We start from the raw sequence: 18,820 nt of genomic DNA, 5'->3' as shown, positions 1-18,820 counted from the left end.
CAGCAAGCTCTGGGAGAAATCCGTTCCACTGTCTGTTGCCTTTGACATCAGCCGTTTTCACAGTCTTTCCACCAAGCCATTGGAGTGTGGAAAATGTGGACTTCAGCTTATGTGTTTAAAGTCCCACTCCCTCGCAAATTTTCTGAACTTCTCATTGACGAATTGTGGACCGTTATCAGAAAACACTTGGTTTGCAATCCCGTTTCAAGCAAATATGGCCTTCATGCATGTTATCACTGCTTCTGCTGTTGTAGCTTGCAGTCTGCAAACTTCTGTATACAGGGAGTAGTAGTCTGTGACCAAAAGATCTTTATCTTGACACGAAAACAGGTCAGCACCCACCTTCTGGTATGGTCTTTCTGGTGCTTGGTGTGGGTGTAGTGCAGGGGTGGGCAAACTTTTTGACTCGCGGGCCGCATTGGGTTCTAAAATTTGACAGAGGGGCCGGGCCAGGAGCATTTGGAGGGAGTGTTTGGGCCGGAAATACTCCGAACAAGTTATGTCCATAATTTATAAAATCACTTCAAATGACTTCGACTGAGCGTATTTTACAAAGATTCCACAGCATATAGCTATAGTTTACGGTTTAAGACTTGCGCTGAATATTCATGAAGTCTTGTTTTCGAGTTGATGACGATCCCCATGTGACGTCACGTTTGGACCGCCCCTGACCGAGAAAGCGACATACAATGCATTTTGGGTACTTTGTTTGGTCTGAAAACTTCGTGTTGATCCGTGTTGATGGCGAAATTAGAAGGAAAACACATAAATAACGCCATGGTGAATCGTTGTGTGTTGCACCAAGACAACTATTTGATATTTGCTGACACAAATTCCCAGCTGACAAATCAGCCCATTTCCAACGGAGCTTGGGCGCAATCTTCTGCTTTTTCTGGGTGCTACATTTCTGTCCTTGACGGCTCGAATTGATATGGGAGGACTCCTAGAATCAATTGCAAACATTTATGCTTTCCTCTTCAGAAGAACAAGAACAAGAAAACATCTTCTCCGAATCTGAAGCCATTGTTTTGATTCTCGAGCAAGGCAAGACGTCTTGGCGTGACGTCACGAACAAGGGGGTGGGACCTTCTGAAACTGGCCATTTCCGGATTCATTTTGAAGTCATTTTTATTGGTGTTTTTCATTTAACTAAAAATATCAGCCTGCCTGTTTTGGGTATTTTAGATGCTATAAAACGTTTTTCTGATGTCAGTGGGAAACACAAAAAAATGGTGCCGGTTGTCCTTTAAATGTAGTGTGTACAAACCTCATAGCACAGTAAGACCCCAATTTATTAACTGTCTTTCAAATGTGAAAAATATCCCTGATCAGGTAAATTTGTCTCAAGGAATATGGCGTTTACATACTATTTCGCAGATACTTGGAGGAGGAAATGGAAATAGATTAAAATAACATATGCACTGTGATTTGTCAAGATTGCGTCTGTTTTTAAGTTTCCATCGAAGGGGCAAAGTTAAAGAAATCAACATTTATTGAAAAATGGAATCACTTTCAACATTCAAAACATATTATTACACAACGAAATATTCAAGCTCAATAATACCTACTTGTGTTAAATTCCGCCAAATCATAGATGGTTTGTCCTGACCGCGCGCTCAACAAACTCCTCACTGACGCTCTCGCCTTCACACGCTAACAATACACGCGTACCGTCGCCGAGCACACAAACATAGACTACCTGCAGTTGAAATTTGCATACTCGGCTCGGCAGCCAATCAGAAGCCTGCTTCTTTCTTCCGGACTTTCGCAAGCGTTACAAAGTCGTGCAATTGCATGTCATTTTCCAAAATAGATGCACAGAACCTAAGACTAGAAGAAAGATTCAAAAGAAGCTAACAACATATGTGACGCCACAAAACGTAAATTTACATTAAACCGTGACTGTAAAGTGTACGTGAGACTTATGAAAGGGGCTTAGTGGCTCGTAGGAAGCAATGCAAACATTGCATTGTGCACCACAATGGCAATCGACTACTGTAGCAAAATTTACAGATATGCGTATTTGCTGTAAATTAAGCAAGGTAGCATTTGTAGTTGGTGCATTCTTGATTTAAAAAAAACTTTATGCTTTGTGACAATGTTTTTTAATGGGATTGGTTTTCAGTTATCTGCCCTGTTGTTCCGCTAGCTTTTTGTCTTGAGTTTTAGACACTGTACTATAATTTGGGCAAATTCGGCGGGCCGGATTGAAAAGCCTAACGGGCCGTATGTGGCCCGCGGGCCGTAGTTTGCCCATGTCTGGTGTAGTGGTTCTGCCGGTTGATTTGCTTGATATTTGAGGCAAATTGTACATCTCGACACTTGATCTGTGATGTCTTGATTCATTCTAGGCCAGGACCTGCACTTTTCAACTCCCAGATGTCCTTCGTGAATCTTCTTGAGCATTTCACTTCTCAAAGTCTTTGGAATGACAATCTTACTGCCTTTGTATATGATGTCATCCACTACAGATAACTCCATCCTGTAGTTCCAATATTCTGCTGCGTCTGGTGAATAATTTAGTTTCACTTCGGCCCATCCATTTTTGATGATTTGTTTCAATTGTTTCAGTGCCTCATCTGTGTTTGTTTCCATCCGTATAATCTGCATCTTTGCATCTGCAACTGGCAATGCACTTGTGATCATGTGTACGTAGGCTTAGTCTTCTTCATCCAGTTTAGCCTTCAAGTGCTCTTTCGGGTCAACATCTCTGGATAGCGTGTCAGTTTTCCAGGGTTGTATGCAACCTTCAGTGAGTAGCGTTGCAGCCTGATCATCATTCACAGTATACGGAGTGGACAGTCATTTAGTGGCTTTTGAAACAATGCTATTAAGGGCTTGTGATCAGTCGCCACGCTGATTTCTTGTCCTGACACAAATTGATGAAATCTCTCACAGGCATACATGATGCTGAGCATTTCTTTTTCAATCTGTGCATAACGTGTTTCCGGATCCGTCATCGAACGTGATGCATCTGCTACGGGTTGCCAGTCTTCATGTTTTTGTAGAAGTACTGCACCAAGCCCACTCTGTGATGCATCCGATGATATTTTGATTTGTTTTTCTGGATCATAGAACTTCAGTACTGGTTCCTCTGAGAACAGCTTCCTCAGTTCATTCCATGCCTTTTCATGGTCATGATTCCATTGCCGTATCTTCTTCTCAGTTAGTTGTCTCAGTGGGGCCATCTTTTCTGACAAGTTGGGCATGAATTTTCCCATGAATGTGATCATCCCATTAAAGCGTTGCACATCGATTTGCTCATATCATTACCGCATAGAAGGCTCGGAACGCATGTTAGACTCACTTGGAAATTTGTGGTTTGTCTTCAAAGTTTGGTGCCCCTTTGTGACATCAGCCCTGTAACTTTTCTCATACATTTCATGCTCAGCAGTTAAAATGTAATTAACTCATTCACTGCCAGACATGTGCCAAAATGTGTCCACTCCAGTGGAAGGGTTTTTGTCATTTTCACTCAAATTTCAGGACCCACAGAATATTGAGTTTTAGGACGACGTAAACATTCAATGCAGCGTAAGAAAACTTAGACTCTCTTCTTTCATCAGAAAAAATGAGTTGATTCCTAAATAATATTGGTCTGGAGTTATGAGGGCGGCAGTTTATCTATCAGGGAATTTAAATTGTAAATTATGCAAAAACAAAACAAGCAGTTTTGTTTTTGCATAATATTTACTCTTGAGCCATACTATTTTATAGTCACCCCTCCATCCATCCATTATCCTAATGAAGGCTCTAAGCGTGCAGCAGCCCATCCCAGTCGTCTTTGGGGTGTAGGCGGGGTGCACCCTGTAATTGTTGCCAGCCAATCACAGAGTAACTGTACCACTGATAAAATGTGTGTACTAACAGAGGGTTTCCACTTCATCCAGAAGGGACTGATAAAGCCACATGACCAGCGATTCACATGATTTCTAACGTGACTCTGCTTAAAGTCAGCCAATGGCACCTCAAAAAACCTCAGTCAGCTCTGTCGTCGGCCAGTGTGAGCAAACGCTTGTCAGAAAATGCTGACATCACATGTTGATTTTTCTGGGATTCAGTTGGGTTTCATTATGCACGAGTTCATGTGTGCAAAATAATGCCTTTACTCATAAAAATAAGATCCATGCGCATTTGCTCCCAATCCATGTATGGAGGTTCAAATTCTATCTCCCTAGTATTGTGTCTTCTTTGCTTTGTATACAGTACAGTGTAATGGCAAACACCGGTGTTCAAAAGGACTCTTTTACTGTCCAAAGTGCATATCGAACTGGCGTATACAAAGCAAATTCCGATCTAGCAGCGCACATATACAATAGAATAGACAATATATTTGGTCAGTTTTCCAGGGTTGTATGCAACCTTCAGTGAGTAGCGTTGCAGCCTGATCATCATTCACAGTATACGGAGTGGACAGTCATTTAGTGGCTTTTGAAACAATGCTATTAAGGGCTTGTGATCAGTCGCCACGCTGATTTCTTGTCCTGACACAAATTGATGAAATCTCTCACAGGCATACATGATGCTGAGCATTTCTTTTTCAATCTGTGCATAACGTGTTTCCGGATCCGTCATCGAACGTGATGCATCTGCTACGGGTTGCCAGTCTTCATGTTTTTGTAGAAGTACTGCACCAAGCCCACTCTGTGATGCATCCGATGATATTTTGATTTGTTTTTCTGGATCATAGAACTTCAGTACTGGTTCCTCTGAGAACAGCTTCCTCAGTTCATTCCATGCCTTTTCATGGTCATGATTCCATTGCCGTATCTTCTTCTCAGTTAGTTGTCTCAGTGGGGCCATCTTTTCTGACAAGTTGGGCATGAATTTTCCCATGAATGTGATCATCCCATTAAAGCGTTGCACATCGATTTGCTCATATCATTACCGCATAGAAGGCTCGGAACGCATGTTAGACTCACTTGGAAATTTGTGGTTTGTCTTCAAAGTTTGGTGCCCCTTTGTGACATCAGCCCTGTAACTTTTCTCATACATTTCATGCTCAGCAGTTAAAATGTAATTAACTCATTCACTGCCAGACATGTGCCAAAATGTGTCCACTCCAGTGGAAGGGTTTTTGTCATTTTCACTCAAATTTCAGGACCCACAGAATATTGAGTTTTAGGACGACGTAAACATTCAATGCAGCGTAAGAAAACTTAGACTCTCTTCTTTCATCAGAAAAAATGAGTTGATTCCTAAATAATATTGGTCTGGAGTTATGAGGGCGGCAGTTTATCTATCAGGGAATTTAAATTGTAAATTATGCAAAAACAAAACAAGCAGTTTTGTTTTTGCATAATATTTACTCTTGAGCCATACTATTTTATAGTCACCCCTCCATCCATCCATTATCCTAATGAAGGCTCTAAGCGTGCAGCAGCCCATCCCAGTCGTCTTTGGGGTGTAGGCGGGGTGCACCCTGTAATTGTTGCCAGCCAATCACAGAGTAACTGTACCACTGATAAAATGTGTGTACTAACAGAGGGTTTCCACTTCATCCAGAAGGGACTGATAAAGCCACATGACCAGCGATTCACATGATTTCTAACGTGACTCTGCTTAAAGTCAGCCAATGGCACCTCAAAAAACCTCAGTCAGCTCTGTCGTCGGCCAGTGTGAGCAAACGCTTGTCAGAAAATGCTGACATCACATGTTGATTTTTCTGGGATTCAGTTGGGTTTCATTATGCACGAGTTCATGTGTGCAAAATAATGCCTTTACTCATAAAAATAAGATCCATGCGCATTTGCTCCCAATCCATGTATGGAGGTTCAAATTCTATCTCCCTAGTATTGTGTCTTCTTTGCTTTGTATACAGTACAGTGTAATGGCAAACACCGGTGTTCAAAAGGACTCTTTTACTGTCCAAAGTGCATATCGAACTGGCGTATACAAAGCAAATTCCGATCTAGCAGCGCACATATACAATAGAATAGACAATATATTTGGTGTCTTTGCTGCTCCACACACAATTTTTACATTTGTCATTTATCTCTTATTGAAAACATTGCCTATATCCAAGATTGTCTTAACAAATCTGTGGAACGGCAAATAAACCGTCTTGCTGCTTTGAACGTTCCATTGAGTGGGGCGGCCTTCACCATCCAAGCATGGGTGGAGTTTCGAACTACAATACAGTAATCAGTTTTGTTTTTGCATTTACATTACAATATAAGAGCTTCATATAATTCAAATCCCTACTTACATCACAGCAGTAGCTGTGAACGCACAGACCACCAGCCAAATAAAGTTAGAGGAGAGAAAAAATGCAGTTCGGAACATAAATGGTTTGACTAACAAGGGATTTTGCTTCACTATATATGATGACAATCATAGAATACAAGAAGACAGTGATTGTGATTGGACATCTGATGCTAGTGACAGATGAAGCACACGTAGATTACCGTATTAACTTAAATAAAAATACTCCTTTTGTTTCATCTAAGAAAAACTCCAAACCTTGGTAAACAAAGAACGTCATCATGCTCGAGAATACAGGTTAATTATAGGTTTTTAATATAGGGTGGGTTTTTTTCTGATTGAAAAGTACGCATATACACAGTGTAATACACAATGTCACTTTTGCTTTAAGAAGGTCAAAGCTATCTCAACATTTGGCAATATATGTTCAATTTCCTCAAAAAAAACAATGATGTGCTTGTTCATTAGGATTTTTTAAATCTTTTCTCCTAAATAATTGACAGTTTACTTGCAGCTGACAGTAACTGTAAGCTGCAACTGCACAAGGATCCTTCATATAATGGCGTAAATGTTTCCCTATGATTCTTTTTTGCTTTGAAAGAGGCGATTGCTTCTTTCACCGTATGGTGTAGTTATCCCTCCGTCAGCCTAGCAATATATTATCGGCTTGATGATCTTGGAAATATTCAGAGGCGATGCTATTGGTGCGTGGTACCATTCTGCAAACAATTTCTCACACGTTTTATACGCTGAACCTGTATGTGACGAATGCTTTTCATTGATTACAGCGAGCGTTCTATCGTAATGTTTATGTAAACGCGTCATTTGGTGTCCTCCCAAACAAAACAAAAACAATGATGAAAAAAATATTTTCTGCTCGGTTCTATTGTACAATATTGACAGGATGATAGCGTGCACAAATACGACAACAAATCACTAAAACGAATCTTCAAATAATTTTATAGGGGTAACGTGCAGCAAAGAAAGTGTATAGGAGGCCTACCTGCACCTGTGGCTCTGAACTGTGCACGCAACTTCTGCGCTCTTTTTCGCAGCCACACTCGACCATGCACATCTGTTCGGCAGACACATCCCTGGTCAGACTTTTGGGCGACTTGGAGGAGAACATGTCGGACTTGCTCTGTCACAGCGCGCCGGTGCGGTGCCTTTTTTTGTCAATAAGAGAGGGTAAAAGTCCGCAGTGGTGACGGCGACCGCACGCGTAGAGTTGCGTAGCGGCGGAGTTGATAAGAGCAACCATCTGGTTCAACGGTCGGTCAACATCCTCAAGGGTGACTTTTCGCATGGGCGCTGGTGTCATCTTTGTCAAATTAGCTACTGTCAAAGTAGAGGCAATAAAAATCTGATTATAAATCACAGGGTTGATGCACATTATTATTTTACTTTTCAAAATCATCGAGCTTCGTGTGTTGAATTAGCTTTTATTTTGAAATTAGCCGACCCCACGCGTTCCCCCCTTGCTGAAGACGGGTATCAAGAGCCCACTCCCGTTATCAGGTGAAACGCAAGGGGGCGAAAGTACAGACTGAAAGGTAATTTCCTAAAAACCATGCGGGAAAAGCCAAATCACCACAATAACATGAACGTATAACATGGCATCCTAATCTGATGCGAAATCGTAATTTTACGTCTTTCCTTTTCCCCTAAATTTATTTTGAGCATGCAGAGAAATACCATCCGTTTTCTGATCATCTTATCCTTACGAGGGCCGCGAGTGTGCTGGATCTCCCAGATGTCTTCGGGCAGTCGGCGGGTACACCTTGAATCCCTCCTTCCAGCCAGTGCACGACCGGGACAATATAGCACAAAACAATAGGTTGAAAGACAGCATTGGAATTTTAAACCACCAGTGTTTGAAATAACGTCTCTGCCCGGGTGGGCGACAACTTCTTCAAGAAAAAAAATAACGTTTTTTTTTTTTTCAAATCAAACGTTTGTTTTATTCAATAAAGCAAACGCTACACAAGCAACCTGCTACAAGCCACATGGCCTCCTCTTTCTAACCGGCTTTCAAAACTTTCAAGTACACTTTTCAGTCACGTTATTGTCCGAAGCACGAAACAGGCTTCTGATTATCTGCCGTGCCGAGTGTGCTAATCGCCAAAAGAACGTTCATTTGGCAATTTGCATACTTGGCACAGCGTACTTGTGTGTAAGTGTACTTGTGTGGTGGGCACTAGGACCAGACATCTCACCCAGCAGGTGTACGGGAGGGGGCGGGTTTATATCACATATATTTCACTGCAGTTTCCGTTTTGGTTCTCTTTCTACTTGTTAGCAGTTGGAATAAAGACGTACTCCAATCGACCGTGTGTTCTCATTCCTCAACTGCTACACTGGTGACCCCGACGTTCGAAATGTTCATGGCAGCAGACGAAGAGATATCTTCCACGGCCATGCCGCCACGACCGGCACCTCAGCTCGCAGCTGCCGCCTACGCCGCGAAGCTGCCCGAGTTTTGGAATAGCGACCCGGCTTCGTGGTTCCAACATGTGGAAGCGCTTTTCCACCTACGAGGCGTCACGACAGATGAGCCGAAATATTATCTGGTCATGGCGTCTCTCAACGAACAGACGACTCGTCATGTGCTGCCTCTCTTGCGTGCACCTCCACCGAGCGAAAAATACGCAGCGCCCAAACACCTGCTGCTCCGACGGTTCACGTTATCAGCCTCTGAGAGAGCAGACAGGCTTCTTTCTCTTCCCGGACTCGGCGACGGAACAGCAGTGGACCTGATGGACAAAATGTTGTCGCTACTAGGTTCGGATGACGGCGGATTCCTGTTCCCCCACGTGTTCCTTCGCCAGCTACCGGCCTCTGTGCGCGCCGTGCTAGCCAACTCGACGTGCCTAGCCACCGGCGACTACCAAGGTTTGGCTGAAGAAGCGGACCGGGTGCTTCTGGCGACGCGGAGGTTCGCCGTGCAAAGCGTGACGGCCGAACCCCTCGGCGGAGCGGCAGCGAACATCGACCTGACCCTAGTAGTCGGAGTGGTCACGCGGAAGCGACACGAGAAAGCCCTCTGTTTTTTTCCACCAGCGGTTTGGCGCCAAGGCCCGACGCTGCACACCACCCTGCACCTACGAGGCTCCGGGAAACGCCAGCGCCGGCACCCAATAGCGGCCGTGGGTGCCGGTAACGAAAGCGAGCTGCTTTTTATCACAGACTCCTCGTCAGGTAGACGTTTTCTGGCGGACAGCGGGGCACAAGTAAGCCTGCTGACGCCCACGGCCTCGGACAAGACGGCAGGTGGATGTGGGCCTCCCCTGCGCGCAGCTAACGGCTCGCCCATCGCCAGCTTTGGCACCAGGTCGGTAACTGTGTGTTTCCACGAACGAAAATTCGAGTGGGACTATTGTGGCCTCGATTACAGTTCCGATAATCGGCGCAGATTTTTTATGCGCTCATGGACTGCTTGTGGACATTGCTAACCGGCGTTTGATCGACGCCATCTCTTTCGCCACTTTCCCATGTGAGGCTGGAGGGCTTGGAGCGTTGACGCACGCAAATTATTTAACATCGGGTAACGTTTATGAACGCCTGCTGACCGATTATCCGTCGTTAACCACACCCGCCTTTTCCAATGCCGATACAAAACACGGGGTACAACATTTCATTCCCACGGTTGGCCCGCCAGTTTTTGCCCGCGCTCGTCGCCTCGACGCGGCAAAATTGGCAATGGCGAAAGGGGAGTTCGCGACGATGGAGCGTTTGGGCATCGTGAGGCGTTCCAACAGCCTGTGGGCCTCACCATTACACATGGTCCCCAAAAGTGACGGTTCTTGGCGGCCGTGCGGTGATTTTCGTCGGCTTAATAATGTAACCACACACGACCGTTACCCAATTCCGCACATCCAGGACTTTTCCGCACGTTTGGCCGGAGCCGTGATCTTTTCCAAAGTTGACCTCGTTCGCGGTTATCACCAGGTTCCGGTACGGGCAGAAGATGTGCCAAAAACTGCAGTAATAACCCCTTTTGGCCTTTTTGAATTCCTCCGTATGCCTTTTGGACTGAAGGGGGCGGCACAGACCTTTCAGAGACTGATGGACTCAGTCTTGCGAGGCCTAGATTTTGTGTTCGTCTACCTCGACGACATTCTTGTGGCCAGCCCTTCACCAGAGGAACACCTGTCGCACTTAAGGATGGTTTTCAAGCGTCTTGATGCGCATGGCCTTATCGTTAACCCTGTGAAGTGCCAATTTGGTTTGCCCAAGATCGATTTCTTGGGGCACCGCATTTCTCCACAGGGTGCCATCCCCTTACCCGCCAAAGTGCAGGCTGTGGTGAATTTCCCCCCCCAGCCACAGTTAAAGCTTTGCAGGAGTTTTTGGGCATGATAAATTTTTACAATCGGTTTCTTCCTCACGCAGCCGACCTCCTACAACCCCTCTACGGCGCCTTGAGAAAAAAGAAGGCTAATGACCCCGTCGAGTGGGCCCCGCAACGAGTGCAGTCCTTTGAACGAGCCAAGGAAGCTCTTGCGGGTGCAACTCTTCTGGTCCACCCGATTTCAACCGCAGAGGTGGCCTTGACTACCGACGCGTCTGATGTTGCCGTAGGGGCGGTGGTTGAGCAGCTTGTGGAGAACGAATGGCAGCCCCTTGCATTTTTCAGTCGGAAGCTGCAAGATAACGAACGCAAGTATAGTGTTTTCGACAGAGAGTTGTTAGCACTCTATCTTGCAACGCGCCATTTTCGTTTCCTCCTCAAGGGGCGCCGGTTCACCGCCTACGTAGATCATAAACCCCTTACATTCGCCATGTCCAAGGTGACCGAACCGTGGTCGGCCCGACAGCAACGGCCTCTAGCGGCGATTTCCGAATTCACAACAGACATTCGGCATGTGGCCGGCAAATGTAACCCTGTGGCCGATTGCCTGTCACGCACGATCGTGTGTCCAGTCCAGCTCGGGGTGGCTTTTTCAGAGATGGCCACGGCCCAATCTGAGGATCCGGACATCCACGAACTCAAGGCAGCAGTCACGGCCCTGAAACTGGAGGAGGTGGCAGTGTGTGAAGGGGGTCCCGCTCTCCTCTGCGATGTGTCTACGGGTCGCACTCGTCCCGTGGTTCCGCAGGAGTGGCGTCGGCGAATTTTTGATTCAATTCATTCCCTTTCACACCCTGGCGTCCGGGCGTCAGTCAAACTACTTGGGGCCAAGTTTGTCTGGCCTGGGTTAAGAAAGGACGTCAGGAAGTGGGCAGCTGCATGCGTGGCATGTCAGCGCGCCAAAGTCCACAGGCACACCCGGGCGAACCTAGAAACTTTTCCGATTCCGGCGAGGAGATTTGACCACGTCCATGTGGACCTGGTCGGGCCCCTCCCTCCTTCGCAGGGTTGCACACATCTCCTCACTATGGTCGATCGGACCACTAGGTGGCCGGAAGCTGTCCCCCTGTCCTCCACAACCTCGACAGACATTGCCCGCGCATTTCTGTCATCCTGGGTCGCACGTTTCGGCACGCCATCCGATATCACTTCGGACAGAGGCCCCCAGTTTGTGTCCGAGCTCTGGTCGGCCATGGCGCAGTCCTTGGGTGTGCAGGTACACCGCACTATGGCCTACCACCCACAGGCTAACGGGATGTGTGAACGTTTCCACCGGTCACTTAAAGCAGCGCTACGGGCCGCACTATCGGACGGTAACTGGGTTGACCGGCTTCCGTGGGTCCTGCTCGGGTTACGTTCAGCTCCTAAAGAAGACCTTAACGCCGCTCCGGCAGAGTTAGTACTCGGTCAGCCACTCCGCATCCCTGGTGAATTTCTGCCTGAAGCTTCGGGTGCACCTTCTTTCCCCCTTTTGCCAGGGGAGCCCCTGGCTCCAGCACCATTTCACCACGGCGTCCCCAAAATATTCGTTCCGTCTGCTCTTAGGTCAGCCCGTTTCGTCTTCGTGCGTCATGATGCCCACCGCTCTCCCCTCTGGCCGCCGTATGATGGCCCGTTTAGAGTGCTCGAACACGGGGAAGAGTTTTGTGCTCGATATGGGTGGGAGAAGGGAGGGCATTTCAATAGACAGACTCAAGCCGGCTCACATAATTGCAGGCGAGGACGTTTCGCCGGCCCAGGTCCCACGTCGCGGACGCCCTCCAAAACCTCCAGCCTCTCTGCGGCATGCCAGGGTTGAGTGTCGTTCCCCCACTCAGTTCTCACCCGGATCACCTGCCCGAGCAATTTCACCTTCACCACCGAACGACGGACTGCATAGTCGTTGTGGCAGGCTGGTCAAGCCCCCTGCAAGATTTTCGCCTTGACTGTCCTTCTGGGTGTTCTGGGGGGGGCTGTGTGGCGGGCACTAGGACCAGACATCTCACCCAGCAGGTGTACGGGAGGGGGCGGGTTTATATCACATATATTTCACTGCAGTTTCCGTTTTGGTTCTCTTTCTACTTGTTAGCAGTTGGAATAAAGACGTACTCCAATCGACCGTGTGTTCTCATTCCTCAACTGCTACACTTAGAAAGCCACTTAGAAAGAGGAGGCCACGTGGCTTTGAGCAGACAACGCAACACAAACATTGCATTGTGCACCATGACGACAAACGACAACTGGAGAAAAATCTTCAGCAAGGGATATTTACCATAAATTAAGCAAGGGAGCATTTGTGGTAGGTACTTCCTTAATTTAAAAAATCCTTTATACTTCGCAACAATGCTTTGCAAGAATGCGATTAGTCGTCTTATTGTGTTTCAAGTTATAAAAAATGGGGCAGGCAACTTTATGGCCGGGTTTTCAGAGTTGTCTGCCCGGGTGTCCGCTAACTTTTTGTCATGAGTTTCAGGTATATACCCATGAATTCCTACGCCTGTCTATCATAACATTATCATTCAACATTTAGCTTGTAGTCGACGTGCACATTCCACCATGCTCTCCCTGATCCACTGGTGGAAAGACGCTTTGATCCTCTCCTCTTTCATCTAGAACTGCTTCATGTCATCACATAGAGGGTAAAGCAAGTCCTGAAGAATGAATGTCTCTCTGTGTCTTTGTTTTGTCATATTGTCTCTATGCTGTCATATTATTTGTTTTTTTAGTTTTTTGTGTTCTTTTGACTTCAGGACGGCGCCCCGAGAGTGGCTGCCTTTCCAGCAGCTCATGTATTTTGTTTTTCTACTTTCATTCCTTTCATCACTTTGCTGCTGTGAAATGTAAATTTCTCCACTGTGAGACTAATAAAGGCAAATCCAATCCAATCAATAATGTCAAAATTTAGTATATATCCGTACATAAAATTAAATACAATATACAGACAATATTCCAATGTACAAGAAATCAGATGTAAGACTACCACACTTTACCAATATGTAGCTCTGCATATTTTGATACATTTTAGATAATCACAAACACAAAAATAAATCTCACTTTCGTTTTCCAAGTACAAAATAATATACATCAATTCCTTACTTTCCCCATATCAGGAAACTATTTAATGTTTGTACTTAGGACTAATAACTATCATCAAAATTACAATTATATTGGCAGTTAAGCAACAGTTAATTGCACACTAACAAGAAGCCTGTTTCAACATAATTACTGTATAATGTACAGCTGTTTTCAAATGGGGGTCAAGCTGTTGGCAATATCAAGTACAGATCGGTTACCTGAAAAAAAAAACATGCCACAATTAACTATCGTACTTTGTTTTTCGCATCACTGTCAAAGCCATTCTAGAAATGTCACCAATGTGTGTATAAAAATAGGTTTATTCAAGCCCGAATACAGTACAATAAAATCCAAGAACTCTACAGAGGAAAATAATTCTTCATATTCATCCATCCATTTTGCAAACTGCTTTATCATCAGTGTCGCGGGGGTTGCCAGAGAATACCCCAGCCGTCTTCGGGTACTAGGCAGGAGACACCCTGAATTGGTGGCCAGCCAATCGCAGGGCACAGAGACAAACAACAATCTGCGCAAACACTCATACCTAGGGACAATTTGGACTGTTCAATCAGCCTGCCTTGTATGTTTTTGGAATATGGTAGGAAACCGGAGGACCCGGAGAAAACCCACTCGGGACTGGGGAGAACATGCAAACTCCACACAGGGAAGCCAGACCAGGTCTTGAACTCACAACCTCCGCACAGTGCAGCCGGCGTGCTAACCAAAATGAAAAGTTTTTGACTTCAATCACGCTTGATTCCTCCAATTATTCAATCGTGGTGATTCAGTCAAAACAGAAATGATATACATTTCTACACAAGAACTGCAACAAAACTCTTCTTGTTTTGACCATGTTATGAGTAAAATGGGGAACTTTAAAATGTCACAGAGGAATGTAGGAAAATGTTTAAGGTTTATAATATTTTAAAAAAGGTGGTGAAAGTGATTTCACTGCAGAAAAGTAAATAATAAAAAGCATTAGTCCACTTTGGTGGTTTAGCGTTGCCGGTCCCAGCGCCAAATGGAGGCGTCATCGCACACAGCAATCAAAATACTGCTGTCGCGGCTGAAGCTGGTCTGACGGATGGCCGATGTGCATTTGGGGAGGGTTAGCGTGGTGGACCTGAAGAAGAAACGCCATATTTGATGCTCAAAACAAAATCCACCCCTCCTCCCTTTTTTTTAATGAGTTACTTTTTGGTTGCACTCACTTGGCTTTGTGTGGATCCTCCACTTCCAGGTCCCAAACATAGAGCTTGCCCACCTGGTTTCCTAAGGCCAACATCTGTGAACCACAAGGACATCAATGAGCACATCGCCATCGACTAACTCGTTTGTTGTGTGTCTACTAATGCAGAAGCGTCGTATTGCACATGCATTCATTTAACAGTCAAAAACGTTATGTGTAACAAACAAGTGAAGACATGTTTTAAATTGGGGTCAAAATGTATTTCGGGACAAATGAATCCATCTTTGATTAACATTTGCTGCTCTTAATTTACTGCTATTTAAAGGTGTAAATTGTCTGTCACTCACGCTGTAATGTCAAATTCTATATGAAGGATCATGTACTAAAAATACAAACAAAAAACATTAAAGTTGCCCAGAAAAATGGTGATAAACGAAGCAAAATGCCACAATGCTAATGAACAATATCGGTGGAGAGATGTTCGAACCCTTTGAGAAATAGATTTTTAAACACAAGCAGTGGAGCAACACATGTAGACAGAATAACAATACACATGCATTCTTTCTCCACTGTGAAGTATGACTAATATTACTGCGGCCTACCGAGAAATTGTGATCATCTCCACTTTAATTTTTATGTCTCTTACAAGGCCACAGGTTGCCAAGGAGTGGCCCAATGTCCAGTGATGTAAAGAAAGTAGTCGATCTGTTTTAGGGTGCAATTACTGTAAATGTATATAAATGATCACAACAGAGACTTCATTCAAATTTGCAAATTTGTGATTCACCTTCTGCCAGAAATCCATAGAGAAGCGCATGTACCAGATGTCACACTGGCTGTAATCAAAGCGTCCAAGAATGGTAACATTGGATTCGTTTGGCTTGATGCGATCAATGTCGTCCTCCATTTTTCCTGGTTTCCAGCACACAATGGCATTTTCGCACGACTAAAAGAGAATATGCGAAAGCAGGTGAGCGTGATGCAAGCTAGGCCCGACTCATTCACATCGATAAGGGCTTGTACCTTCGAAAGAATGAGGTCGCCAAGCCACCGCACGCAATCAACATAATTCCTGTGGATGTCTCGTGTAGAGAAGTCAGGAAAGTGAATTTTCTGTGACACAAAAGGTCTAAAAAGAGAACAAGAGGGTGAAAAAAGTGAGCACATGTTTTTTTCCTGGCGATCCAAAGCAAATTTAAATGCATCTCATTCGTGGTTCTTGCTGAAGACCTGTTGGTCTTGGAGGCGTTGTATTCATAGGATCCACGGATGGCCTTCTGCATTCTCTCAGAGTTAATTCGCCAAAGTTTTAGGGAGTGGTCCATTCCACATGACATAATTTTTTCACCCAGGAGGTCAAAGTCCTGCAGTAGGATAAATAAATAAAAAAACATGACTTTATAGTTTTTACTAAGTGTAACTTAATGTAACATACCGCACTCAGGACTTCATCTCGGTGACCTTCCACTCCACCAAATATGGCCACTAACGTGTCCGTTTGTATGTTCCACAGACGAAGGGCGTGATCTGCAGGCACACAGGATGTCAATTTTGTGTTTGTACAACATCGAGATGAAAATGGTACCTTTGCTGACTGACAGGAGAAGATTTGGGTCTCTTGGGTGAAACTTCAGCTCATTAATCGCATTCCCATGGCCAACATAGTGCTGAGAATGACAACATCGTTTTCACCAAGAACATGCAACATGAATGCTTTACAACATTTGAGAGGGACACGGGAGGGGGGGGGAATCCAACCTTGATGCACTGCATTGTAATGTGGTTGATAATTCGGATGATTCCCCGTGAGCCGGCAACAGCCAAAAGAGGGTGACTGGTGTTGGTGTCATAGGTCCAGGCACACGTGTAGAAGTTTTCATCTGCCTGTGCATGACTTTGGTCAAGAAAATCAGCTGGTTCATTTGAAGTGCAAAACAAGGCAAATGGCATCTCTAGTACCACTCAACATGAACTTGCAATGCAATATATTACAGAATACAATGTGATCACTTTCATGGTGGTGAGAATGAGGGCAGCAAGGATACATCAGCGTCCACGTAAGACTGCAAGAGTCGGATTTCTCCTTGAGAGTGACATTCATAAAGAGTGAGCTGGAGAACAGACACAGCATATGTTATCAACGATAAAGCAAAGCAAATTATCAAGTACAATAAACCAATGCATATTAATGGTTTGTTGATAGCAAATAAACTTTTGTTGGGAACCTGCCTTCTGTAATTTGTCAACAAAGTTTTGTATATTATAGTTTTAGTGCTTAGTTCTAAAAAATAAATATATCACTATCAAATTCTGGCCTGTTCTACTGCCGCTTCTCTCTTGCTCCAAGGTGGCTAGTTGACAAATGAGTATTTCCTTTGTGGACTACATAGCTATGAATTACTTTGAGACTTTTCTTACTTAGGGTTATACATATAAATTATCCTATTTTTAACAACTGGTGCCTTTTGATGATTTGTGACAGGAATCAAGTCCTGTTCCTCACAAACAAAAGGGTTTGCTTCACACTGGCATCATTTCAAGTGGGAAGAGCTCAGTTACCCTGTTGCTCCCAACTGTGGCAAACACCAGCGGATCTCCCTCTTTACTGTGCCAGTTGAACTGGACTCCAAAGAGAGGTTGGCCATGATCTTCCTGCAAAAATCAATGCATTTCATTAATCAACACAGATTAGCACTCACAGGTAATGTCAGCCTAAAGATAACGGTTTGGGAATTCTCAAATGAATTTGTGAATTCGCTCTCACCCGCAGGCTGTTGACGCACTTGAATGAGTATCTACACTTTTTGGATTTCCATTTGCCTTTTCCCCAACTCTTCCTGCCTGGTGCGTTGGAGGTGTTAGTGGGCGTGTCAGGGCGTTCAGCATTGGTGCCACTTTCAACACTGACAGCATCATCCTAATTCACAACAGATATTATACAAAATCAGCTATAAATAAACAGGAGCGGAATTAAAGGTGATAGGTATTACCCAGGTTAAAATTGCACCGTAAATGCACAACGGCTCATGACGGTTCACATAACTCGTCAAGTACAGATATTTAATAACGTGTAAAAATAATGTTATTCATTTTTGTTGAGCTGACTTAAGTAATAACTTGTGCTAATCAAAACCCACCTATTTCAAATTGCATTCTCGGCAGTTTAATCTCTTGTTCTTTTTTATTTTTGGTTTTATTTGTCCTTGTTTTGTGATTGTAAAGTGTCATTGAAAGATTTATAAATAAAATTTCTTCTTAGCATTATTATTATTTTTAAGTGCTTCAGCTACTAACGGGGTTCATTTGATTAACAGCGGAAGCAGACAGTGAGTAGTTTAGGAAATTAAACGTAACTCGATCTGTTTTTCATGTTGGTGAGAGTGAAAACGTAAATTAGTTACTCCCCATGAACTCGCCATTTACTACTCAAACAAAGCGTCAAGCTAGCAGAGGTTCATGTTCGGCTACTTTAGCTAACTAGAGTGCTAACTGGACTTACTGCTAACACGATTTAACCTCATTTCGATGAAGAATTACAACATTTTACCACTTACATTCTCGTCCCCTGACAAATCTGGGTTACTGTTCTCATCACTGCTGAGTTTATGTTTCTTGAGGGCTACTTCTTTTCCCGCTTGAGACAGGCACTCAGACATGTTCTTATTTTCCCTCATGTTGTTGTAACTCCGCCTTTTCCGTCCAGCGGCCTGAGCCGCCGCATGGGCTGCTGGGAATAGTAGTTCAAGTCCAGGCGTAGCAGGGGAAAAATGCAGGTAACATTTGATTTTAAAAATCGAGGTTTGGTCGTGTTTAAAACATTTTGTCCATCTTCAGCGTTGTGTTTGTATTTTTTATCCAACAGCTGTCATTTTTAAATGTTAAAAATGTAAATTTCAGACAATCAATTTAATTTTAACACGTTTGCCATAGCCCTGCGATTGGCTGGCGACCAATTCAGGGTGTCCCCCAACTATATATGTCCAAAGACAGCTGGAATAGGCTCCAGCATGCACCGCAAACCT

At 44.5% G+C, this 18,820-nt stretch overlaps 2 protein-coding genes across 3 annotated transcripts in view; both read right to left on the bottom strand.

Annotated features, from left to right (window-relative positions):
* The window catches only part of atp7b (ATPase copper transporting beta), a 32,700-nt gene extending 25,287 nt beyond the window's left edge, over positions 1 to 7,413 (bottom strand). The window contains exon 1 of one of the 2 annotated variants that reach the window (XM_089001525.1): positions 7,208 to 7,413. In XM_089001525.1, coding sequence (XP_088857651.1) covers positions 7,208 to 7,333 — 126 coding nt within the window. In that variant the 5' untranslated portion in view covers positions 7,334 to 7,413. The remainder of the gene's footprint in view (positions 1 to 7,207) is intronic. The other variant, XM_089001533.1, reaches the window with a different exon arrangement.
* A 6,498-nt stretch (positions 7,414 to 13,911) lies between these two features.
* eed (embryonic ectoderm development) lies at positions 13,912 to 18,481 on the bottom strand. The gene is made up of 12 exons (XM_088997299.1): positions 18,353 to 18,481; positions 17,563 to 17,715; positions 17,358 to 17,450; positions 16,844 to 16,909; positions 16,557 to 16,682; positions 16,384 to 16,465; positions 16,234 to 16,325; positions 16,029 to 16,162; positions 15,822 to 15,927; positions 15,586 to 15,744; positions 14,821 to 14,894; positions 13,912 to 14,732 (listed from the first exon to the last, which is right to left on the bottom strand). The coding sequence occupies exons 1-12, from the start codon at positions 18,470 to 18,472 to the stop codon at positions 14,606 to 14,608; spliced, it is 1,332 nt and encodes a 443-aa protein (XP_088853425.1). The 5' UTR covers positions 18,473 to 18,481; the 3' UTR covers positions 13,912 to 14,605.
* Positions 18,482 to 18,820: the final 339 nt, after the last annotated feature.

Source organism: Hippocampus bargibanti, linkage group LG01 (genome assembly GCF_051943395.1).
Source record: "Hippocampus bargibanti isolate YZ-2025 linkage group LG01, ASM5194339v1, whole genome shotgun sequence".
Lineage (NCBI taxonomy): Eukaryota > Metazoa > Chordata > Actinopteri > Syngnathiformes > Syngnathidae > Hippocampus > Hippocampus bargibanti.
This window is presented reverse-complemented; position numbering and strand designations above follow the sequence as displayed.